Source organism: Melozone crissalis, unplaced genomic scaffold, assembly GCF_028551555.1.
Source record: "Melozone crissalis strain CALT ecotype California unplaced genomic scaffold, PUWL_Pcris_2 ptg000018l_1, whole genome shotgun sequence".
NCBI classification, from domain to species: Eukaryota; Metazoa; Chordata; class Aves; order Passeriformes; family Passerellidae; genus Melozone; species Melozone crissalis.
This window is the reverse complement of record NW_026535796.1, coordinates 22,395,041-22,421,666: the sequence shown is the minus strand read 5'-3', so window position 1 is coordinate 22,421,666 and position 26,626 is coordinate 22,395,041. Positions and strand designations below refer to the sequence as shown.

At 36.2% G+C, this 26,626-nt stretch overlaps 1 protein-coding gene across 8 annotated transcripts in view; it reads left to right on the top strand.

The window, feature by feature from the left end:
- PCNX1 (pecanex 1) overlaps window positions 1–26,626 on the top strand; it is an 85,951-nt gene that overhangs the window by 29,406 nt on the left and 29,919 nt on the right. For 2 of the 8 annotated variants that reach the window (XM_054275852.1, XM_054275859.1), the window contains 10 exons: window positions 1,911–2,043; window positions 6,551–6,735; window positions 13,828–13,918; window positions 15,594–15,651; window positions 17,741–17,958; window positions 19,032–19,185; window positions 19,930–19,962; window positions 21,005–21,176; window positions 24,706–24,816; window positions 25,293–25,384. In XM_054275852.1, the coding sequence (XP_054131827.1) occupies window positions 1,911–2,043; window positions 6,551–6,735; window positions 13,828–13,918; window positions 15,594–15,651; window positions 17,741–17,958; window positions 19,032–19,185; window positions 19,930–19,962; window positions 21,005–21,176; window positions 24,706–24,816; window positions 25,293–25,384 (1,247 nt within the window). The remainder of the gene's footprint in view (window positions 1–1,910; window positions 2,044–6,550; window positions 6,736–13,827; window positions 13,919–15,593; window positions 15,652–17,740; window positions 17,959–19,031; window positions 19,186–19,929; window positions 19,963–21,004; window positions 21,177–24,705; window positions 24,817–25,292; window positions 25,385–26,626) is intronic. The other 6 variants (XM_054275853.1, XM_054275854.1, XM_054275858.1 and 3 more) reach the window with 6 other exon arrangements.

Below are 26,626 nucleotides of genomic sequence, written 5' to 3'. Positions count from 1 at the left end.
AGTTAAGACTAGTCACTGTTCCCTTATTTTGTGGTGCTTAACTGTGGTCTGATTACCAGAATTGCTTTTGCATCTGAACTCAGTGGAAACTGTGTTGTAAATATGAATTTTTTATGTTGATGTGTATCCTAGAAAAAATGAGCTTTATAAATTGTAATACAAAATTAATGGGCAGTTTTGACCTTGTGTGTCAGGATTCAGTGTGTCTTGTTTAGTGTGGTTCACTTGCTTTGTACTTCAAGTGTGAGAGCTGCAAAGAAATGCTTAAAGAAATTAGGCAGTGTATTAAAATAAAGCTGTATATTAAACTACACAAGAAACTTCTTGCTGAAATACCCTAAAAAGGTAGTATGAACTATTGATGCTTAGAATTGTAAAAACACTTGTGGAGGAATGAGGAGAGAATGAGCAAACCCCTGTTTTTTCTGAAAGTACAGGAAGGATTCGCGTTGCTTTTAACATCTATAGTTTTGATAATTAAATCCTTGTAGCTTGAATGTTGGTGTTAAAGTAAATCTCTTTATGTAGCTTCTTTTGTTTTAAAGCAAGCTATAAATTGAAGTTTCAGACAGAGAATTCATTTGATAACCTGGGGTTCGTGTGTGAATTAAACTCTTGTTTCAGCCTTTATTACTTGAGCTATGGCAGTAGCACACAGCAGTAGTAGGTTGCTATAGGTTGTTCTTCCCTGTAGACCAGCATTAGAGTCTTTGCTGTAAGTGTTGAAAGCTTAATGGCAGTAGTGTTGTAATTTGAAGCGTGCTGAAGTGCATATGGGCTGCTCTGCCTGTAGTATTCCTGCCATTGCTCTGTGGGGTTTTTTGGGTTTTTTTCATAGGGGGGAGAGGTGGTGCTTGTTTTTTCTTTGTTTGACACATTCTTGGCTTTCTAACTCTAGTAACAGGCTTCTTGGCCACCAAGTTGTGACTTCCCTGTCAAGATTGTGATTTTCTTCTTGCACTGACATCATGTCAATTTTTTTTTTCTCTTCCACTTGCCTGCCAAACCCTATTTTCTCTGCTGCCCATTCATTTGAGCTCTTTAGTGCTCTGCATTCAAATTGACTAGGAGCTGCCTTGGCTCAGGAGGAAGACTTCTCAGATTGTAGACACACCATGAAGCAGTCCAAATCTGAAATTGTTCAGATTGTAGAGCTTAAGGAACACAGGTGTTTTTTGGGGGATAACATGTGGATAAATATTTTAATCCCTTGAGTACATACAAACTGTTTCTTACGATGTTGCTTTATAAATTTGAACCAAACCTTTTGTTTGGGGACCTGAAATAACAAAACCATTAGTCCTTAAAAATAAGTTATTCTCTTACTTGTTCTCAACCTCCTGCCTCTGTAATTTATATTGAAATGAGCACAGAAGGAGCAACATGTATCCCTTGATGCTTATGAGAAAAAAAAGCTACTCATTTTGTCCCCTGGAAGAGTTGTGATGAGGTTTATCTCAACCCTGCCTATTTGGCAGAAGTTAAAAAATTGGGAAGATTATGGTGAGAAGTGGTAGACAATTTGCTAGGTAGTTCTTCAGGCTTCTCCTTAATGATCTACTCAGTGAGATAAATGGGGAGATCTGGCATCTCTTCCTGCCACGCGTAAACGGCAAAGATCTGGGATATCCAACCTCTTTTGCAACCTAGCTGTTTGGATCTGGGGTTTAAAAAAACGTAAGCTGTATATTCAGGAACACTCCCCCAACCGCCCAGGTCTTTGCTAATAACTGTGTGTTGTGATCCTGTCTCAAGGCAGCTTGTTTGAACAGTTAGGACATAAGCTACTTGTGTTGTTGTGAGTCAAGTTCGTTAACTTGGGGAGGGTCAGAGGGAAGAAAGGAGTCTTAAGTTGCTGTTGACGTAACTAGGATGGGTTCGTATTTGACCTAAAGTCTGTCTTGATGCAGCAGCACAAGCCAGCGAGGAGACTGTCACATTTCGCCGTGAACGCAGCACATTTAGGCGTCAGGCAGTACGACGCCGGCACAATGCAGGGAGTAACCCTACCCCTCCTACATTGCTCATCGGATCACCCCTCAGGTAGGGTATCTAAATGTTCCACCATATTTAGCATGCATGCAGCAGACCACTTCCCCACACCCACCAGTGTTGCCAGAAAAGCACTTTTTACTTCCTTCCCCACCATAACCTCCTTGAGCTGTCACTGCATGTCACTGTGGGCTTGTTGAATTGTGCATGTGTATGTGGCACTATTTTAAAAATGGTCAGGATAGTCAGTCTCTAACATGTTATAGCTGTTTTCAGATTGATAGAAAAATTAACTAATGCTAACAAACTTAGCCTCAGTGGTTTTAATCAAAAAACTTTTGAAACTTTTAGAAAACTTTTACTTTGAATCAAGAAGAGAAACCCAAGAAAATAGTATCAGCACTCCCCATTTTGGTTTTCATCTCTTGAATAATGTAGGCATTAGGGACTAGTACTGTGATCACTTATCACATTTGTAGATTGTGAGAGATAAGCAAAATGACAGAACTTGTATAAAGAGCTAAATACATACTCCAAAAGAGACTCCAAATCTAAAATACAGGTAAACTTTTATGAAGATCTTGCATCTTTTTGCAGCAAAAGAGGAGTATTGAAGTGAATAGAATGCCCAGTATTGCTTAGTGTGAAATCTAATTATGTGGCACTTTGCATGCCTTAGCAATGTTTAAAATGTACTGTGTACATGTGTCTGAGGAGTCCCCCAGCCTTTACTGGCCCCTGTGTTTACAAGGCTGAGCCTAGTGATTTGTTACATACAGCAGCTCTGTTTGATCAATCAGCCTGAACAGTAGAAACAGCAGCCACAATAAGTTTTTAAACATGTATTTTAAGTCTTTCAATTTCTTGGTTGCTTATGGAATTGGAGAATCTGGTGAGGAGAACATGGCATATAGAAGAAGGAACAGTCCCCTATAAGTATTGAAGTAATTCTTCCTTTAGTTACATGATAAATATGTAGGAGTAATTGTGTATTTTATATATTCTTAATGATTTTCCTTCATATGCTAAACTGTTGTTGTGTTTTGGGAATATTTATGTAATTTTTGAACTAGGAAAACCTGTAGAAATGGCACAAATAAAAAGAAAGTACCTTACAATAGAGGATGACAGAGGAGTTGTGCCATCTTTGTCACACCACTAAAATATTTGAGGACTACTTTTACAAATTTTTCTTAGGCAGGGGGAGTGTAAGAATGGTACCTAAAAGTCTAATAGATGAAGGATTGACTTCTGTCATATCAAGGACTGAAACTAGTTAGCTGTGGTTTTAGTGGCTAGTGCAATATGAAGTAGTAATCATATAATTTTAGATTTTTCTTTGTTAGGCTTTTGGTGGTCTTGCTGAATGTAGGGTGTTCAACTTCAAGCTAGTGATTTACTTCATAGTGAAGGATGATAAGACTGTCTTCTTTCGGATCACTTTTGCCTTATCTGGTTGCTTTCACTTGCCTCTGAGTTTGTTTTCCTTTTTTTTTTTTTTTTTTTTGTAAAGGAGGGTAGTGCAGCTTTGTGTATTGCAGCATAAGAGGCCGTGCAGACTAATGAAAGCTCCTTAACTGTGTATCAGTTAGAAAACAGTGTTTTCTTTCTTGTAGGTATAGACTAAGGAAAAGACTGTTTTTAACTGTGGTTGACAGCAGCCTTATTTCCACACGCTAGTGCAGTCGTTAAGGTTCCTATGGCTTAAGCTTGACTTCAGTGAGAGACTATGAAGTAACTTTGTGAACTTCGTGAATCATGAATTTCACGTTGTGAAGTGGGAGTATCTCTTTAATTGGACAAGATGTTCAAGGGTAAAAAAGCAGATTAAACGTTCTAGCCTTGCATTTCCTCTAAGCATCTTCATTATCTAAATTTGTTCTATTTTAAATTAAAAGCCACCCAACACTGCTCACTGTACTTTCTCTAGCATAATGACATACATTATCAAAAATGCTTTATAATATAAACATAGTCAGAATTGAATACTTATTGAGGGTAATTTACTCAAAGTACTTTTCATGATGCTAAATGACTGTCACTTGGAGTGGAGTTAAATTGCTAACCAAACACCAAAGTGCTTTTATATTTGTTTGACACAAATTCCATTTGAGCTGTCAACTGTGCAATGTATCTGAAAAAAAAATGTATTAATGTTCTAATTTCTAGGTGAACAGTCTAAAAATACCCTTTCCTTTACATGGGTAGCTTAATTTTAGTGTAAATTCTGTGTTACTGGAAAGAGGAAACCCTTAAGAAATATTTAATTAAATCATGCCTAAGGAGCAAATGTGAAGAAATATAGAGACATTTTTAGGCAAGTACCACTTAGAAGTTTTCAAAATGTTGCTGTAATTGTACTGACATCACACCTGTATGCTGTTGGTGAGCTGCCCCAGTCTAGTTTCTGATACTGCTAATCCATGACTTCAAATATTAAACTTATAAGAGTATTAGATTTACTAATCTTTAGTTGCCCTGATGTTATGTGTTTCTTATTCTTGCCAGAAAAACTTTAATCTTCTAACTCTATCATAAAGGTGGATGTTGGGGGAATGTTCCCTAGGACCTGTTGAGTTAAACCTGATTTCTTTTTTAATTTCCTGTCCATGATTGCCATTACTTTTCACTTCCTCTGTGAAATATTTAGTAAAAGAGACAATGGCATTATGTATGCGTGTCTTTGGCAACAGTAGACAAGTTAAACCTGGTCTAGTAAATTCTGTTGGTTGGATACTAAATTAGACACAAGATTATTTTGCCTAGTAACCTAAAAAAACAAACCCTAAATGCACCATAAAACACCATCCACCCCTGCTTTTGTCCTGTCTAAATGTCAATAGTGTTTTGGGCACTTCAAAAATAAGTGTTCATTGGTGTCCCATGTAGTCAATGGTGTATGCATGTGTGTAAGTGACTGTATGAAGCAGAATTTTACTCTTGTAATAATCAGGGAGAGAATAAGCCGTTTTTCTTTTGCAGTTGGTTGACATCGATACTTTGGGATTTTTTAATTGTGACAGATGTGGATAACTATTCAAAGGGCAGCTGTGTACCTATCTCTTGAGATGTGAACCTGCTGTTTATGGGAAAGCAGTGTTGCTTAGCATTAGTTTGGTGTTGCTTAAGGAAGGCAGTGAAAGTTGGCACATCCGTGAACTTCCTTAGGGCTTCTGTTGCTGCACAGCTCACTGAAAGCCTTGTGTACTGCAGCAAAACACTGAATTTAAATTTTAGGTTAAAATGTTAGAACACAGTAAATAATGAGTTGCAGTTCTTCCTGAGCTGTGTGCATGTCTGCATTATTTTGCATGAGCTTTTCTTAACACCTATTCTTATATCCATATTTTGTTTTCCAGTGATGCTCTAACAAAAGAACTGAAAAGTAGATGATGTAGAAAATACTGTTAAAAGCAAGTACACCAGATATAACCCTTCAACTCTTAGTAAGATCTTGTTTTTTTTAGTTGCCTCATTTGCCAACTCTAGCATCATGCTGTAAATAGTGCTAAAACCAACAGGTGATATATATTGTTTTTCAAAAGAGTGTTTAAGCTGTTTTCCGTTCTTTAAAATACAAAATCTGAGATAATGCCTCAGCTAATGTAACTTCTTTAAATCCACAAAATGAAGGATAATAAAACCAGTGCTTTTGCAAAGATGGTGTGATATCAACTGTAAACATAATGTACTCTGACACTGTCATACCTGATATTATACAAGCTATTTAAACAATCTGACTTTTGTAAATTGTTTTATAAAGTTAATTTTGCAATTGAAGTCTGTGAAGAGGAGAATTAACATTTTTAAACATTGTCTGATCATGCCTATCAGAAATGTACAAATTTCTCTGAAAGCCAGGTTGACTTTTAAAACCTTTGTTTTGGTGAGTAATAAAGCTTTTGCTGTAACTTCAAAATAACTTCAGAATCAACTTTAGTTTTGCCAATTAATAACTTTATATACAGAGTCTTAATATGTTCAAAATAATTCTGAATCCAAACGTGTTACTTCAGTTATTTACAAGGTCTGCGTTATCCTGTGGGTATTAACAAAGCTTTAAGACGTTTTCTAGTTAGTGTGAATTAATAAGAAAGGTAATATAACTAAGAAAAAAGCCCTAAACAGCTGATCAGGTCATACTCGAATAAGCAAAAAATGATTGTGAGAAGACTGGAATAGTCAGTAGTAAATATAGGTGATACCTCAGGTTAGCCTGTAGTTAAACTAACTGGCAGTAATTTGCTTTTGCACCCACAAATTAAGACACAGAGGAATATACCTCTTCGGTGACTTGGGGAGATCTCAGAAAGCAATACTACTTCTAAAAAGTTCACAGGAGCACTGTCTCTAGATTACTGCCTCAACTAGGGGCTAAATACTCTGTTACATAGGATGGAGGAGTTATTTTAATCCTAACTGTTAACTGCTTAACGCTACTATTTAAAAAAAAAAAAAAAAGATTTCCTCTTTAAACTGAAACATCTTGTTTTGCTTCACTTCTGGCTCTTTTGCACTTCTTCCTGGTAATGTGTCCCCAATGCGTGTTTTCTCGTAGCCTTCAAGATGGTCAGCAAGGCCAGCAGTGCTGCTCCCAGGTCAGAGTGCAGTCCTGCCCCCCTTCCCAGGCAGCTGTGCCCGGCGCTAGCGCCTCCTTGCTGGTGAGAAATGGGAGTGTCCACTTAGAAGCATCACATGCCACTGCATCTGCTGTAGGCGGTAGCAGTTTGCACGATGAACTTGGTATGCAGGCCTTATGTAACTTGGTGACATGGAAGTGTTAATACAGCAGATTTATTGGTAATAATGCACTGAAAACCAGCTAATCTGAGCATTGTTTCTGAATCTTATAGGTGTGTTTCTAGGAAGAACTAAGAGCTATTTTGCTTCATTGAGCTATATTGCTCAATCACCTTTCCAGGCAGTTTCTCTAACAAGTGCATGATAAGAAATAAGGAGTCACAGATACAAGTAATGATGGTGTGAGAGCTTTCTTGATTTGAACAATGTTACACAAGTAATAAATCTTTCCTATGGTCCTGCAGGCAGTTGAGCAGAGATGGTGACTTTGGGGATCTTTTGGTTCCTGAAAAAAACCAACTTGTTATTGCTCCCAAGAATTCTTGATCTTACCTTTTTTAGATAACATGTTTAGCTGTTGTTCAAAAAAAGAAATACTTATGTAAATGAATGCTTTGTTTTGAATGTACACCTTAATTTAGGAGCTTGGTATTGGAAGTAAATTTGGACTCTTTCATATATTAAATGTCATCATTTTTTGGAGCTTTATAGTGTCTTCTTAGTTCTTCATGGTCCATTTTATGTGGTATTCTTGATTATTGACTTCTTAATTAACTTCTGTACGGCTAATAAAACTGCTAGGAAGAAGTTAAGACAGTCTTAATAAATGACTGATCTGCCACATAGTGCAGGGGCCAGTTTGGAAAAATTCCTGGCAGGGATCTTTGCACCTATCTATAAATGGCCTGAATTACTTATGACTTCAATCATTAATACCTAAGTCTTCTTTGAATTATTAAAATGGGCATCTTGAGCACTGACAGTTATTAGTGATGGAATTTTGAGCAGCTGTCAGTTCTAATACCTGAAAAGTACAGGTTTGATCAGAACACTGACCAAACATGTGTTTCAGACCTTTGTGTAATCCAGGACTAAAAGATAAGTGACTTGTCTCATACCCCACTAGAGGGGAAGACTCCATGAATTGAGAGTCTGTGGTAACCCTTTAAATGTGAGTTTGACTGAGTCTTCATTCTTCTGCATGAGTCTTCATTCTTTTGCATGATCTAGTGCAGGAAAAATGGAATATAAGCAAAACTGAAAGCCACCTTTACCTACTCTGAGATGTTTGATAAGACTTAACTACAAATGTAATAAATACACATGATCTAGTTATCTAATAATTTTTGTTGAAGATTCTGTTGTTTTACTGTTTTTAGATAGAAGTGTTATTGTTCCAGTCTCAGTGCTTGTGTCTCTCAGCTATGAAAGCTTGTTACATGAAGCCCATTTTTTAATTTAATTTGGACTCTTATTTCATATTGGAAATATAACTCTGAAATTGTTATACTGGTTATTTCTGTCCAAGTGTAATGTTGAGCTGTATTCTTGAGGCCACCATTATTTATTTGAAGGATTTGGTTCCTCTTACCCAAACAATACAGTTGAGTTCTGTAGAATTTGTCATTTAATGTGCAATCTAGGTCTGTGTTATTTAGGAGATTGTATTATTTGCTCTTTCAGAAATCAAAGTAGATCATATATAAAATTCAGCATGGCATTTAGACTCTGTAAAAAGGCATATTCGTTGTATTTTTTGTGCATTGGAGTCTTCAGAAATTAATGAGATTCAATTCTTCTGAAACTTTATCTGTACTGTGCTTATATGGGACATCACATTCTCTTTGGGAGGCACAAAACTTCTGGCATCTGCTAGATAGCAATCTGATGTATAACAGGGATTTGTTTCTGTTTTGAGACTCTGAGCATCTGGTTTAGAATCCTTTGAGAGAAAGGATTCTTCTTGTGTTATTTTAGGAAAATAAATTTTTCTAGTTTGTGTAGCAGGTTTTGTGGAACAGGTACTATCTTTTGTTAAGAGTAAAATAGTTGGCAGAATGGTGCAAGCTTTCGTGTGTGTGATCCCTTTATCAGGCCTGACAAGAAAGTATCTTTCCTTATAAGTGGTGTGTGGTTAGTTTGTTTGGGGGCTTTTGTTGGGTTGTTGGTTTTTTTTTAACCCTCAAGTCAGGGATGAAGTAACACTATTTTTCTCTTTACCTTGAGTCTAAGGTTCTTGGTTTTGCTATGTTATCCCAAAATACCTTGAAAAAATACAGTGAAAGATGACTGTAGTTTGTCTGTGGTTTGGGTTGGGAGAAGGTTGTAGTTTGATTTTCCCATGATCAGCATCAGAATAAGAATAAAAGCGATGAAGGAGCTATGACCAGTTCTTTCTTGCTGTGAAAATCGTTGTGACTGCCCAGGGAAAAAAAATCATAGTGGCTGGGGAAATACCTGGAAACAAATCCTGGTTTACTCCAACTGGAAATATCAGTGACAAACATAGGTGGGGTTATATATCACTGTACAGTGCATAGAATAGTTTCTTAATTCAAATCCTCTTGGAAAAGCAAACAGGGCACGTATTCATTTACTGTAAAAGTCCTCACGTATAGGGCTCATGTTTTCCTTTACCAGCGCGCTATCTGTTTCTACATTTTTTCTATTCACATTGATGTCAAGATGCAGCACTTAACAAGACACAAAATTTTTGTTTTTGTTTACTTTAAAGTTTCTTGTCTGATAATTTGATTCTGGTGGCTTATTTTACCAAGTATGAGCCTCACTATATTATACCTGACCCACACCCAGTCTGGTAATGAAACAGTTATCTTTAGCTGGGCACTGCCCTGAGAGTAAGGCAAGAGATGCTTTGAGGCATTTTCTTCAGTCTTCCAGGTTCAAAGTAGGAAGATTTTTATCAGTTATATTGTTGGAAGCTTGAGGGGGAAAGGAACTTGAAAGGATGGAAAAGCATCTTGATGTGGAGTGGTAAACATGAAGTAAATCATAGAAGGAATGCGGGATGGAAAGGAATGGTGGCAAACTAAATGCCATGATTATAGGCAGGATTAATATAATTCAAATCTCAAAAGCAACAAAACATGTGCCGTGACTTCAGGGAATGACGGCTTTCAGAGCAGAGTGTGGCAGTGCTGATTCTTTTTGTTCTGATAGCTGATTGTTTAGACAGGTAGGTGGGATTTTTCAGCCCTTGCAGTGAAGATTGATTAAATTAAAATTAGGTTTTGTCAAGTAGTTATGAATCCAAGTACTGAGTTAGTAGAACAGATGCCCAGTGTCTGAAGCTGGGGTGAAATAACAGACTCTTGTCCTTGGCTAGATGATTTTTTAAAATTGCTTTTGTGCTTAAAGAGAACTGTTCATCTAGAGCTTTGCAAGACAGTTATGCTGGTATGGTGGATCTCTGGTTGTTTTGTTTATACAACAAGCAATAATCTTTCAGATTTAAATAATTTATGAAGGCAATTGAATGGTTTTGAACATCAAAACTTCCAAGTAAAGATAAACATATACACTGGTTCCTTATTAGATTAAAACCAATTTAGAAGCAGTCACTCAGTACCTTTTGATAATTCAATAGATGTGATTTATTTGGGATGGATGTGGGAGCATCTTCAAAGGTCCATATGGAAAATACATATTCACTTCCCATATTCCGATGGGAAATATTCATGTTGTAGTCTGAAATTTGGGGTAATAGGTAAGTTACTCTTTTGACAAACTTCATATAGGAACAAAAAATAACCTACTTTGAAGTGTTCTAACTGAAAACATGGGCACCTTCATACCATAGCTAATGGTACAATTTTGACCTTTGGAAATAAAGCTCCTAGCAGTCTACCAAGAAGTCAAATTCTGATGACTTGGCTTTTGCTAACTAGGATTTTAAAAATACTGACTGAAGCAGTAGACAAATATATCTTGATCTAATGATGATGTAATTTCATCATGTCAGTAAGCATTTGCATGTGAACTAGTCTGAGCAGTTTAAAAAAAAGTAGTATGTATTGGATGTAAAATTGGCAAGCACACTGGAGATAACTTAGCTGAGGAAGCCATCAGAGCAACATTTTAGTTAAATCTTGAGCCACTTAAGTCTTCCAGGTTTTGTCTGTGCAAGCTCATTAGCCTGTTGCTGTTGTCTGTTGATGCTCATAACTGTGGGAATATGAGTTTGTGCAGTGTGAACTGTTACATGGTTGTCTCTGGATGTGGTGATGAGATATTTTGGTCTTTTGGAACAAGGAAACTTGCTTCAAAGAACACACATTTATCTTCTCTCCATATCAGAATGAAGATGTATTTTGGATTTGTGTGCTTGAGTATCACAGTGTCTTGGTTTGTTATTGTAACCTGGTCGAAATAGAATATTTTTGGGTGACTTTAATTTGTTAAGAATTACAGGTCTCTTTTTTATGTGTGTGTGTTTGTGTGCAGAGAAGTTAGACATTTATGTTGAGCAGGCAGACATGCTATTAATCATGTTTCTTGGTTTGCAACATTATCTTTGGAGCTTCCCATTTGTTCACAGCTTGATAAAGCTACAGGCTTTAGAGAGAGAAAATAAGTTCTTAAGCTTATTCAATGTGGTGCTGTTCCAAGTATCCCATGGAGAATGCTGTTTGGGAGACAGGAATGGGAAAGAGTCACTAGAGTAAATAAAAATGCTAGGTATGTCCATATGTATTGAATCTTGAGTGTTGAAATCATTCATTAGAATTTATGTACTGTGAGGAAGCTGTTTCTGTCTCAGAGTTTAAAAATTAAGGATTTTGGAGCCTATTTTATTATCTCCAGTCAGACTTTGGAGTTTGTGTCACCAATAGCAATGAACAGTCCCTGTCAAGTTTTCTACTGAGACGAGTTGAGGCTTTTCTGAAAAATCTTTTTATTTAAACCAACCAACCAAAAAACCCCAGCAGAATGACAACAACAAAACCAAAGCAAATCAAAAACAGCAAAAGAAAAACAAAAAAAAGGGGGCAGAAAAATTTTTGTATTAATGAGAAGCTGTGCTGCCAGGGAGCTAACTTTCAATGGAAACCTCTTTAAATAGGTGCATGTATTGCAAGCATGACATATCCTGAGTCCATTTTGTAGTTTGTGTATAAGGAATAGGAATTAAGTGTTCTGTTTGCAGCCTCTGTAAATCAGTTTTGTTATATCCCACTGCAGCAGTGCAATACTTACAGCAGCAATAGAAATGCTGCATATTTTGGTAGATTCACAGATAAGTTGGTGACAGGAAACTGTAGATATGAAAAAGTGTAATAGTTCAGTAAACTTCTGCTGAAATAAATACCTGATGTGTTTTCCTCAGTCCAAGGGAAGGGGAAGTTGTATGTCCAAGTAGTATATTCTAACTTCTGTGACTAGAATTTCATTAAGGTAAAAATTAAAAAGTTTAATTTCCCCGATCTCTATTCAGTAATGCTAAACTATGAAGAATTTAACTCAAACTTCCATTTTTTTAAAGGACTGCTTGCCCCCATTTTTCTATAATAATTAATGCACATTTTTGTCCTGAGTAGAACCTGAAGTGTATTTGTATTGTCCAGTATCTCCATGTTTGCTCCTGAAACTTTTTTATTGACAGAGTTAGTAAATATACCTTTGTAACCAAGGGTTTTTATTAGTTGTGGGAAGATTACCCGTGTTATCTACTAGTTTAAATTTTAGGCTTCAGTATTAACTGTGTACTACACACTGCAGTGAAAACCAAAAGATAATCAGCTAAAGCACTTCATTAAAATCTTATCCAATGAGGAAAAAGCCCTAACAAGTGAGCTTTGTACTTAGGCCTGTGGCAGGTGTAATTGAATATCGGGAGGGAGCTGTCGTGCATGCTGTTTGTGCCTCGTGAGCTATGTAGGGAACTGTCTGTCACAATGGTGGCCCTGAGCACAGCTGTGGTATTTCCCTGGTTGGTCTGAAGTGCTCCTTCTGAGGGTAGAAAGCTTTATGAAGATGTTTTCAATATACCAGTTCTTTTTCTTTGTTTCACTGGTTTTAAGCATCTAGCTTGAGGGATTTCACCTGCTAAGAATCAAATTCTGAATCAAACTTAAATGTCTGTGGATCTGAAGAGAAGCTGCTGCAGGATTATATTTTGTTAAAAAACCGTTCAAAATCCACAGTATTAGCAGGTTGTGCTCTCACAGAAATGGCAAAGATTGGAAGCTCTGATTTTGTTAGCTGTTTCTGGGGACTGCTTGGTATCTTGTATCAGCAGAAGGAAAAGCTACAAGACACACAGCTGAGAGATGTATACAGTTTTTCTTCACACACTCCCAAGTGGGATTTTTTTCTTTTGTTTATATAAGCTAATATTGGAATATTGCATGTTTTGCATCATGACTTAAGGGTTTTAATCCAGAAGAGGTGGAGAAATTGGCAGATATTTCATATGAGATCAGTTTCAAAATCAGGTTCCATGCATTCAGAGCTGAAATATATTGAATCTGGCCTGCAGGGCAAATTACAATGCTTATCTCTCTCTGATCAAGCTAGTGTTGGGAGGTGGGTGCTGTGAAAATATATTTGAATAAGGTAATTTATCATTTGAGTTACAATCTTTGGCTACTTTTTGAAATTAGGTATTTGAGAAGTCCAAATGGTTTATCTAAGAAGTTAGTTTTCAGTCCTTTCTTCTTACACTAGCTTGTAGAATAAATCTCTTCTGCACATTCCTTTTTTGAGTTTCCTAAGTTAAGTTATGAAGCCTCTCCGGCCACTTCTTTCAGTCTCTGTGTTTCTTTTCAAATAGACATGGATGTTTCAAAAGAATTTTATTCAAGATACTTGTGTTATCGTTGCTGTAGCTAAATGTTCTTAGATGCTGATAGTGAATGATGTACTGATGGTTCTCTTGGGAGTGGGAAGGACTGAAGAAGCTTGTCACTGCAAATTTTTCATGTGGTTAATCTCTAAGAGGAAAAAGAGACACTGTCCTTCTGTTGTGTTAATGATGGCATCTTGTAAATACAAACTCTTTAATTCAGTACTGCAGTTACAGTGTATATGTTATGTAAAATGGTACGAAAGACAGCTGTGTAGCTAATGTCTGCCCTGGTGGCACATTCATGAGTAATCACATTTTGTATTTTGACACTGGTGTAAATTCAGATGTCTGAATTGATCTCTATAGTAAGTTAATGAGTAGAAACTGCTGCCAATGGGGTGAAACATGAGGAAATTTTGACCTGCTTTTGACCTTTTCTTTAATAGGTAAGTTCAGTTCTACGCTCTACGAGACAGGGGGCTGCGACATGTCGCTTGTGAACTTTGAGCCAGCTGCAAGAAGAGCATCCAACATCTGGTGTGTGTGAAGGCCAGTCAAGAGTGATGATTCTTGTCTTACTGCAATCCAGTATTTTATTTTAATTTTAAAAGGTTATTTAGTATGCACTACCAAAAAAATCAATTCAATCTGTTAACCATATACTTTTACTTTTGTGACTCAAGTGATTTTTACTAGAAGATAACATTAAGTTAAATATTTATCTAAGAAAATGAGTATAACTGCTAGCTTAACCAGTACACTTCCAAACTGAGAACTTGACAAATGCATTTTTTGTTGGCTTATAGAAAGTATTTGTTAAAGAATTTAACCCATTTTTGAGAAAGCTAGGTGGCTGTTGACCATAAATGGCTATTGAACTTCCAGTTGTGAAGCCGTTGTAAACTGATAAATTTATTCTCAAGTTCATGGATGGCATCAGACAGTAAATGGAAGTGTTAGCATGCCTGATATGAAAATTTGACTTGCAGCTGAAATAGCCAGCTACATACTGGAAAGTTCATCTGCTGTTAGAAAGATGCCCTTTCTTTCTCTGAAAAGATAGGAGGCAGAAGAAGGAAAAGCAACCCAAAATCTCCTGTGGCTTCCCACCTGCCCCCAATCCACTTCACTATGTAGAATTGCTCTGAAGCTGTTGCACCATGCTGAATGCTGTTTAACTCTATTCCACATGTACATGGAATAGCTCTTGGAATTATGGAGTAATGAATATAAAACATCCCATCTTCAAATCTTTCTTTTGAGAGTATGCAAGTGCCTTTTGTAGAATTGAACTTTGACCAAAAGTTCTGGATTCCTTCCACAAAGCTGCCAATCCCTGCCTCTACTGCTTGCATGTTCCAGATGCAGTGGCTTTGCTGATGGCTGCTGTTATGAAGTTGAATGTACTAATGGAAGGAACAAACTGGCCACTTCAGATAATCAGATCTTGGCTGTAGAGAATACTTGAGTTTGAGTGAAGTAAAGTTGATAACAAAGAATGTTTTTATCTTAAGGCAAGGAACTGAAGGAAAGTTGCATAAATTTGATACAAGTCTTACAACCATGTGATTTACATGGAAACAAACATCCAAAAGCTATCCAAAATTGGGGAAAAAAGCAATGGTTGGATATGGACTCTCATACAGTAAGAGAAATTTCATCTCTAATGAATGGAAATTGCAAAGTAATTTTGCTCTTCTTACCAGAGGTTTAAGTTTTTAAAAAGCAGTTTAAGTAGCTCACTTTACTTGTGCTAAGTATATGCTATTTTTGACAGTCTTAGGATATTGATAAAAACAGTATAGAATTATGAGAAACTGCATGTGAACAACTAGAGGCCTCTGAACTTCTTTAGAGATGTGATTGATGTATCTTTACAAATCAGTAACTGACAGCTTTTAAAATTTCTGTTTTTCAAGTGGAATAATGGCTATCATTGTAGTTTTTTTAAGATGATTTAGGGACTGGGTGTTAAGAATATGTTAAGTGTAAGATTAAAGAGTTTCCTGGCTTACTGTAGCTGTGGAATGTACCACAATACATGAGACTAAGTGGCTACTTGAATTTATAATAAGTGACTGAAGGAAAAACTTAAAGATATTTAGATAAAATTCAAAACGTATCAAAATTAATTTGGGACACTAGAAAATTAGAGTGACCTGATTAAATAAAATGTAGTTTATAATCTGAAGTATTTTCCCTGTTCTTATAGTGACACGGACTCTCACGTATCGAGTTCTACCTCAGTTCGCTTTTATCCACATGATCTAGTAAGTTTTTCTTACTTATTTTTAAAGCATGCAAAGAATCAGAAGACTATCCAACTTTATAGCACTGATTAATCATTCTGTGTGGTAGTTCACTGTTCTTATGAAAGAATTTTGTCTGGATTAATGAAGAGAAAGTATTTAGTAGTGTAGTGCCTTCATATATACATAGAAATTAATCTTCCTGCATAGCACTTTTAAACTTAGTTGGTTTCCTCTGATCTAAAAATGAGTGATTTAAAAACACTCATAGAAATTGTTCTAAGATACCTTGTAAAAGTTTCCAAAGATGTCTGCAATTTAGACAGTTTTCTTTCTGTGCATTACTGAGGTTAGCAGGCAGCAGAAAGACTAAACATTGTATTTTGACTAAAAGAAACTTCACTTGAGTAATTTCCCTGAAAAGAATTTAGAAATCTGTCATTGGAGTCTGATGTGCAAAATACAAATTTGTATGTGGGAAGTGGCTGGCAAAACAAGGCAGAAGCTTACACTGTTTCATACTGCAAATAGCTTTATTATTCCTTAGTTTTATGATTTGGGAGCTTTTGCACTATTGTCAAGTCCAGGCATACCTGTACTCTTAATTCTGAAGTCATATATTATGTTCTGAAAACAGTGCAAATGGGCATGATTGTTAAGCTGGCAAACTAAAGAGAAGTATGTTGAAGTACCTAATATGTAATCAAGAGGGGAAATGAAATACAGCTTTAGGATTTGGCAGGGGATCATGAGACCTCCATTTGCCTGACCATGCTTTTGATCAAGAATGTGCTTTTTAAACTTGGTGTCTGCTAGAGGAACTTGCTTTGCTTTTCACAGTCCCCCTCAAACATATAGCCTTTAGAAAAAAGGCTGCATTACCTCTTCTATGATTTTAGTTTGCCAGTTTAGTCCCATTGGAGGGAATGATTCTGTTTTAAGGCAAATTTGTGACTGTAAAAGCTCAACCCATGCACCTAAAGGGAAATTTCCACTGAAATTTATTAGTGCCATGAATGTTATGCTGATTCTACCTTTTAAGAAATGAAGCTTTTAAAAAATTGTCAAAAAAGGATCTGTTTTCTGACACAGTTTGTCTTAAATAGTATGGTTTGTGGTTTTTAAATGCCTTTAGAAAGGGTTGTGTTCCTGTTTGTTTTTTCATTAGTATTTTTCTAGGGAGGAGAAACTGACTAAGCATAGTTAAGTACACTGATTATTTAAGGAGTGATGACAAAAATTTTATAAATCAAGACATTGAATGTTAAACTTAGATGATTGTAGGCAAAAAAACCCTCTAAAGACTAAACCTGTAGTTTTGCACTTGAAGGTGGCATGAGTATTGAAGTTTTAGTCTCTGCCTTACGCATTGTGAAGCTTTTTCATTAAAGAACATTTTAGCAGTATGTCAAGATGTTTCTCGGCCTGTTAGAAACTGGATTAGACTATACAATATGTACTATAGTGTCTTATTAGCATTGAGTACTCTCCTTTAGTATCTTTCATGGTTGTTAGTATTACTGTGATTTTCATGAGAACTCTAAACAAACTACAAAATAAGTAATAGTCGTAAATAGCACTTGACTGTTTAGGACAGAGCTTTTTCTTTGGTTCATTTCTGAGTGTATTCTGGATTCAGTGAGTTTGAATTTGACTGCTGGTGCATGAGTATGTTGCATTGTCATGCATAAAGAACCATTCAGCATGGATTTAGATGCAGATTAGCTGACTATAAGAAATGTGTTGTAATTTATTTAAATTAATAATTGGATTATTTTTGTCATGTACGTTGTCCATGTATCAGTTTACTTGTCTTCAAATTTGAAGTTTTCAGAGTAAATGGGATAATGTGCTTGGAAGATGCATTCATTTGAAATAAGGCATATGCTGAAATGCCAAAGAGTTGTTGTATGCAAACTGTTATTTCTGCTAGTCCTATTCATGTGCTGTGATAAGGACAGAAAAAGTAAGTAGAAGCCTGTGACAGTGATAACATGTAATTCCTCAAAAATGAAACTAAGAGTTCCAGCAATATTTTTCAAAGCAATTTTCAGTATATATACAGTGATTTGATATAAAGGAGTTTTTGTTAATACTAACTTTCTTTTAGCTTTCTCTTCCTCAGATCAGGTTGAACAGGCTGCTAACAATGGATACAGATCTGTTGGAGCAGCAAGATATTGACCTGAGCCCTGACCTTCAGGACCACATGCAGCCTCAAGAGGAAGCAGCTCAAAAAGTCAAGCAGTACTATCGCTTTTGGATCCTGCCTAAACTTTGGATTAGCATCAATTTTGATAGATTAACTCTTCTGGCTTTATTTGATAGGTGAGATCCTTGTATGTTGCCAGACCTTAGAAAGCAAGATGAAAACAATTACTAAACTGTAATATAGATAAAACTGTCATTAGAGAATTATACATACTTACTGTACTCTGAAAAATGAAAGAATAACACTGAATGTAGTTTTTCTAAAATAATGGAGGCTACTCTCATTTTCTTCTGTAGCAATCAAAAAAGGAAAAAGGAAAGCAACCCCCACTTTGCCTGTGTGGGGCAATCATGTATTTGAAGGATCAAATAGAAAGATTCATTGCCAATCTTTAAAGCTAGAGTATAGCCTTCTCCAAAAATTAATTAAAGGGTCTACAGCCTGGCACGCACTTAGTCTTTCGGTGAATAGAAAGAATTTGCCTGCTGTTCCAGAGCATTTTTTCCAAGAGTCGTTTAATACTGTGACTTCTTTTCCCTGTACATTTACCTAGAGGAATAAAATGAAATTGATCCTCCAGTTACCAGCTTTTGGAATATGTAGAGTATTTATATTTTGGCAATGAACCTCCTTGAAATAAACAGGAGAGTAGTGAGTCTGTCCAGGGAGGAATGCTCATAACTCTGTTCCGAAGCACTAGCAATATCATAGGGAATTATCTGTATTCCACTTGGCATATCTTACTCAAGCGAGAGTATTTTTAGTTTCGTCATTAGAAAATCATGAATCAGGTAAGTTATCATACTTGTGTTTTTTCTTAGGCTTATCATCATCTTGGATGGGCTTTGAATATAGATTTACGTTACAGACCGTGCTTCTGGTGGAACATTTGATTTTTTTCTAAAATCATCTTCTGAAGTTATCTTCTGCTGTTTAAAATAAAATTCCCTGAGATACTAAGATAATGACTGCTTTCAGCTATCATTGAAATCCTGGTAGCTCCTAGCTTTGCTTAAGGATATTGTGCTAGTAGAGTATGGAAGTTGAAATTTATTCTTAACTATTTTGCTACCAGTATCATAACCCCAATCATTAATTTTTGACTCTGACTGCTCTTTTGCAGATTTTTCTAGACATAGTTAGCTTTACATTTCTTTTTTTTTTCTTTTTTTCTCTCCCTTTAAAACAGGAATCGTGAGATCCTTGAAAACGTATTAGCTGTCATCCTAGCTATTCTAGTTGCATTTCTGGGCTCTGTACTTCTTATAGAGGGCTTTTTCAAGGATATTTGGGTCTTCCAGTTTTGCCTGGTAATAGCCAGTTGCCAGTACTCACTGTTGAAGGTACTTGAATTTCTCTTCACTTTCTGTAAACAATAGATATAAATCCAGTTGGGTGTTGCAGGTTAGTTAGGGCTTTAAGGAAAAATGTGCATGCTTATAATTTATAGAGTAACGAGTAAACTTGGCCTCATGGGAAGTTTGATAGATGGTAATGCAAGGTCACATCACTAGAATGGTTCTACATATGCTTGTTAAACAATCCTTTATTTAGTGTTCTCAGGCATTTTTTTGGTGTGTGAAGAGGAGCATATTCTTACATGTTGAAAACCAACTACAAACTGAACTTGAAGTTTTATTGGTTTAGGTTCTAATTTTATGTAGTGTCTACGCCTCAGAGCATTCATAGGAGGCAATTATATCTAAACATATTTTTAATCAGATAATTTATTTTTGTTAGACTGATGATGCTTTACTGTAATCTAAGAACAATTGATTTTTTTTTTAATTTGACTATTAGGATGGAAATTAGATTTAAAATTAAAGTTCCTAATGTTGAAAAACAGTAGAAATCCTGAAAATAAGAGACTTGGGGATTTTTTTAGAATGGTTATAGACATCTACTCTTTAAGTAGGTTTTATGGTTTACAACATTGTGCTATTTAAAGGCTGTGATGTGGCTTGTCAATATACAATTGTACAATTAATTGTAGATACTGTTAAAAGAACTTCAACCAAGAGGATGTGTGTAGGTGAACACACTTATCTGTAGTTTGGGTAACTTTCCTCTTTTTATTTTGGTTTCAGAGTGTTCAGCCAGATTCTTCTTCCCCCCGACATGTAAGTCACGGGCATGTGCCACTGTACTAACCCTGCAGATGCAGAACTCCCACAAAGAATTGATCATTTTGGTTTGATTTTTCTGGCATTTCTCCTATGTTCCTTCCTACAAGGCACAAAGGGCTTGTAGTTGTCTTAGTGTGTGAGAAGGGACCTGCCTTACTCTTTGTATTTATTTAGCAAATCATGGCCTCCTTCCTGAGCCTAGCTTATGCTAGGGAGCCATGTCATAATAAGGTTTTTGAAGAGTCTTTATTATTCTAGCAATTATATTGAGAAGTATTCTTAATGTTGCAATTTGCTCTGCTGGTATGATCTGACACAGCTTTGATGTTCTGTTTTAGAGGTGTAGCTCATTCAGTTATCCTTGTGTGCACACTGCTTTATTTTTTCCCTCTAATAAGCTGAGTTTGCAATGCTCTAGTGAATGTTAATGTTTGAGCATGGAAATGTTAACATTCTAGTATTGCACAATATGTTTATATTCTGTTGTGCATCTGCTAGATTGCCAAGATAAAATATTACCTTTATGTCCTAGATAAGATATTTAAAAGCATTATTCCTCTACAGCAAGTCATTAATTTAGTGTAAGAAGCTGTATTTTGATAAACACCGATAGAGATTCTGTCCCCCCATGCAGCAGAAGCAGTATCTAAGTAATAAATTTATTCCCTTTTTCCTTAAAGTTGATTTATTCTCAGTTGCTTACCAAGCCTAGTCAGAGCTTCTCTAGCATTTACTACTGCAAGCAACATAGCATGAAATATAGCTGAGACTAAGGGTATGCCTAGCTTAGTCTAACGTAATCTAACTGTTGTGTCTGTTATATCAAAGCCACAAGAAGCACAGACTGGTATCGCTGCAAGGCAGTGCTTTAAGGGTTTTATGAAGAAAACTTAAGGATACGATGAAGTCACAGTATATTAGTTGATGACCAGTGATTAATTTTGATTCTGAAGGTATCTGTAGTAGAGGAGAAAAAGTTACTTTATCCACTAATAATGAACAAATGTTGGTGTTTTTGTGGTTTCTTTTCAAACAGGGTCACAATCGTATCATAGCCTATAGTAGGCCTGTATATTTCTGTTTGTGTTGTGGTCTGATTTGGCTGTTGGATTATGGCAGCAGAAACATATCTACAACAAGGTTCAGGTTGTATGGAATGGCTTTCACCAACCCATTGCTGCTGCTGTCAGCCAGGGACTTAGTTATAGGTGAGTGGCTTTTTCATGGATTTGAATTGTTTGCTTTACAGCAGTAGAACTTTAGGGGAACGTTTTCCCCTTCTGTAGCTTTGCTGTAACAAATGGCAGATATGCCCTCTACTAAAGTTTTTCATTATCTAATTTCTTAGCCCTTATCCTTGAACTTGCTTATCTAACTTGGACCTGCATACACTACCCTTTGCTAGGACCTAGCTGCTTGGTAGTTTAAAAAACATTTTGATTTGGACTCTTTCACACTCCGTGGAGGGGCTTGTGGCAAATGAGTAGGAGTTCTTTTAGGTTATTTGTATTTAGCAATTGGGCAGAACAGTACAGACACAATTTTAAAAAACATTATACATAGTTTAAGTCTTATTTAATGTGCTTCTTCTCGGAACAGTCCTATCAGCAGTACCAAAAATACAATTTTTGAGCTGCATTTCCATTTTGAGGTCATCTCATTGTTTTCTGAGCAGTGCAGTGCATTCAGAATACTGGTAACATTTAACTCCATTACCCCCCCTAAACCTAATGCAAAAAACAAACAACGTAAACCCCAAAACAATAACCCTTTCCCCTGTTAGGAAAATAATAACAACCCTGTAGTCTCAAACAGAGCCCATAGAAAGGAGAGAGAGACATAAACATTTGAAGATCATCTTATCATGGCAACTTTGTGCAGTACTTTAATGGAGCAAAGTTATTTGGGTGATCTTCTATGGATCCCTGCTTCAGGTGGGGTAAGAAAATCTGTAAGAATTCATCTAAACTGAATGCAGTTGCTTTTCAGTTATATCAAAATACCTGTTTGTGAAAGACTACAACAGTTAAATGTTACGTCTGTGTGCCCCCAGACCATCTTCTGTCTAAAAAAAATGAAAACTTGATCTCGGCGTGGAGTTTTAAAAATTTTAATTTATTAATTAGAATTACTGACTCAAGCATTTTGGATATTAGTTTTTATTACTTGATTTTAGGAGCATCCTGTATTTTATGCCTCATACTGCTTCCCCCTTCAACTTTCTCTGCTAATGACTCTGGATTTGAATGCCCAGAGGGAAAGTCTAAGCTGCATATTTATGACCAGAAATTGTCCAGACATTTTCAAAGGTGCTTTTTGAACAAATTCTTTGGTTCCCTTCATGTGCTGGCGTACTTGATTCTGTATCAGTAATAAAACAAGAAGATAGAAGAGAGAGACACTTTTGACTCATTCACGATGCAAAACTGACTTAATTTCTCTTGATAATGCTCGGTCAGTTTTGGAAATATTTTCTTCCCTTTTCTACTATGTGGAGTCATTGCCATATTCTATACCCATATCCCCATATGGCAATACATAAATATACATGGAAGTGGTGTGTCCTCCTGTAAAAGTGAGCTACTTTTAAAAAGTCCTGAAGAGTGAGTCTTTACCAGTTTTAAAAGATATGGTGGCATTTTCACCAGGCCATGTCCATCTTGGCATTAGCTTTTAAAACTTCTGAGTTCAGGAGTTCTAAATGGGTTTTGATCCTTATATTTTACTGTTGTTCTGGGGTGTCTTGGTAGCACCATATGTGGTTTATATTTCTTAACAGTTCTTCCAATTAAAAAATCAGATTACTAGAACAGCTTATTCTACTTAAAAAAAAAAACAAACCCAAAAGAACAAAACAACTCCCTCAACAATAAAAACCCAAACCAAAACCCCAAAAACAAGCATGATAAAACACCAAACGAAAGAGAACAACTCCACTAATCTGCATTGCACATCCCACCCTACCCCCCACGTCGTACACTTGCCCTTGGAGCAGCTCTTATGTTGCTGAAGCACTGTTTCACAATGCCTTGTGTGTACTGCAGACCAGGCTGGCTGCTAGCAAACACACTTTGTTAGGTAAAAATCTCAGCTGCCTTTTTTTCCTGTGCCCAGGCAAAGCTACTGAAAGAAACGTGTACAGGGCGAGGTGAACTTTGTATTTAGATAATGTAAATGTTTCTCCTTGCCAACAGACAAGTGAGGACTAGTATAAATGCTTTATTTTGTGTCCCACATACTGCACTTGATCAATTGCTCTAAATCTACTCCACATTTAAAATAATCATTTTATCTTTTCACTTAGTTGGTCACTGTTAGAAAACTAGTATTTACAGATTGTAAAAGCATCATAAATATTGGCTTTTTGTTGGAATAGTCTTTAAAAATTGTGTATTCCCAGATCTGTGTAGTAATTTTGTTTCCAATGGGCCCAAGGTAGTTTGACTTACAGACTTTTGGGAAAAAACTTTTTAACCAGTCACTGACAGAACACTGTATTTGCCTTCTATTTTGGCTTTCTTGAGCAATGGTTTGAAATAGAGGTTTGACATGAGAAGTCTAATAAAGTATTTTTGTTAGATATTGAAGAGCTGATCTGTAGTCCTATATTTCCTAATTAGTGTCAGTAAAAATACAGGATTCAGTGTTTTTCCCCAGCTTGCAACCTGCATGTTTTGAATTATATTGTTTAGCATTGCTGTGGAGTATGGAAAAAGATCAGGTTCTCATTATCTATCTCACTGTAGATATTTCTCATGTGATGACCTTCAGTGTCCAACTATTCTGTGCATTTAAAATTAGAAAATTAAATTTGAGTCTTGTGGTGCTTTACAAGATATTTTCAAGTTTGTTTCTTCTTTTGGTCACTGGAGCTACAAGTCAATAAGATGGTAGCAAAACCTCCCTAAACTGCCAGATTGTGTCTGTTAAGGTTATTTTTGTTATTTGTTCCTTCTATCCTTCAGAACTTAAAACTTTTAATATGCTGTTACATGTGAATTAGATCTGAACTACTATATGTGAACATGCATAGAAGATGATTTCTGCATCTTTTATTCTTTAGGATGGAAAAAAAATATGTACAGGTGGAGACATAAGCCTTTTATGTATTGAAATTAGGTGGCATTAATTTATCTTTGTGTTCCGAAATCCTGTAATTTGCAGGTGTTTGCATGATTCCTACAGTTGTCTGTTCTTGTTTAAAAACCCAAAAAAACCAAAAAACCCAGTCATTTAGGATTAGAATGTTCAGAAGTGGTGTGGGAAAATGAGTAAAATTGTCAGATACTATTGGTAGCAGAAAGCCTGGAGGTGGGGTGCTTGGCCTCCCTTTTGTCAGAGTGGCTGGTGTTAGGTTGCTCCTGCCACTCCAGACAGGCAGCTAGGCTCAGATAAATCTCACTTACAATGAGTGAAAACTTACAAGTCTAATCTGTAAACACTCCTGGCTGATCTTTGCTAAATAAAAATGGAAAGCCTGAATTGGCTTGTGTCCATGTCTACAGCAATTAAAAGGAAAGTACTATTGATTTGTATGACCTCTGTATTCAGTCAGTTCTGAGCCATTGAAGTAGGACTTTACATAATGTATATTTTCCTTAGAAATTTATAATAGAAATATTTCAGTGTTGTTGAGTTGAAATGGGGTGTGTGATACCATAGAACTTAAACTGAAAAATATCTCACCATGCTGTTTTTTTCATATTCACCACTTTTTTACTTTCTCTTTTTCTGTAGTGTTTACACTATGTTTCCCTATAGTCTTCTTCATTGGTCTCCTGCCTCAGGTGAATACATTTGTGATGTATCTCTGTGAACAGCTGGACATTCATGTCTTTGGTGGCAATGGTGAGTGTTGTGTTTTTTCAGTGGCAAAAGTATGAGATGTGGAACAGCCAAGATCAGTATGTTAGTTTAAAAATTTAGTGGTTGCACTATTTTTATTCCTATCCTCTAAACATAGAATACTTTAATTGTGTTTTTAAAAAGCCTAGAAGTCTTCTGATTGATTATTGAGAAATAGAATTACTGTCCTAATAACTCTGTCACTTCTTCCTCAACTGGTTTCTATTGCAGTTGACTATTCGCATGGTAAAGCTGTTCAATTAGTAGGGAGGTTAAAAAAGCCACATAAAATGCTCTTAATAAAAATAACTTGTAGGGGAAAATAAAAGTAGCTGTTCTGGTTTCTGGTTTGAATTGCCTTTTTTTTTCCATCAGAGGAAATTAGGGGGCTGATACCTTAAACAAACGGAAGTATTTTGTATTCTAACTTCGGATGGTAATAATGTTTTATCTTTTCTTTTCATTTCTCTGATATTCAGCTACCACAAGCCTGCTTGCAGCACTTTACAGTTTTATCTGTAGTATTGTGGCAGTAGCATTGTTGTATGGACTGTGCTATGGTGCCCTGAAGGTGAGAAAAGCTTGATGCAGACTAAATCTATTTTGGGGTTTGTTCTCTGCTTCCTTCTGTATTAAGTAACTAAAGTATGCAACTATTTAACTAGAAATATTAGTTTGATTTACTAGGGTTTTATTCTTACTCACCTGTGAAGTCAATAGAGGAGATGCAATGCAGGAACTAAGCAATTTTTTTTGCTTTTAAAAGGTGTATGATTTGTGCCTGCTCTGATGGGCTTTTTTTATTGAAAACACGTAACATTTACCATCATTTCCATTCTACATCAATTCTTGAAAATATCATGCAGGTGACTTGTTTCTAGCAGAGTCTGCATGTAGTTGTATGTTAACCTCTCAAAGTGGCACATGAAAGTATTTTTTTCTGGTGCTGCAAAAGTGAAATAGTATTTTCTAATTAATATTTATTTGACAATAAACCAATAAATAGTTTGTAGTGTCAAAGTGAAGATATGTTCCTATCTGAAGAGGAGAGTTAAAGAGTTAGCTGGCCAAGGAACACACATACACTCCCCCATACCCACCCTGTTTTCCTTGCTTGAAATGTTGTTTGAAAACAGTATGGAGTGTGATGCTGGTTCTGTTTATTAATTTCAGGTGTTTTTCAATATCAGACATGCTCAGTTTACAATGAATTGTAGCACATGTGGGTCCAATTCAGTGTTGGCTGGCTTTTCCACTTTATCACAGAGAGTAGGAAGTTCCTAGAGGAGTTACTCCCATGATACTCTCACCTGCGGAACATCATTAGCTTTTTGTGAATTTCTGCACTTGTCTCATTAGCCTTTGGTAAACACACCCATTTAAGACAAACTTTAGCAAGGAATAACTCTTTGAGCTTTGTAGATCCAGTGCAGATCCGGAAAACACAAATAAAGCCACTGTTAATCTGCATTCAGCACATTAGGAAAAATAAATCGTGTAACGTTCATAACACACATGTAACGTTCAAAATTTAGAAGTGACTAAATACAGCTCTTAATAGTCTGTGGTCTCAAGGAATGCAGGAAATGCTTCATCAGGGTTATGAGATATAATGACTGGTTAATGATTAAGATGGTGTAGATTTGAGAGATGTACACTGTGCTAGAGTTTTTGATCTATGGTTAGACATAGGTAAAGATGGAACAATATTTTTGTACAAAAAGGCCTGGCTTATTTTTGTGGAGTTGTAGTTAATTTCTCCATTCTCTGTGATACACGTAATTCTTGTGCGTCAGGTGAAGTGGTGTGTACT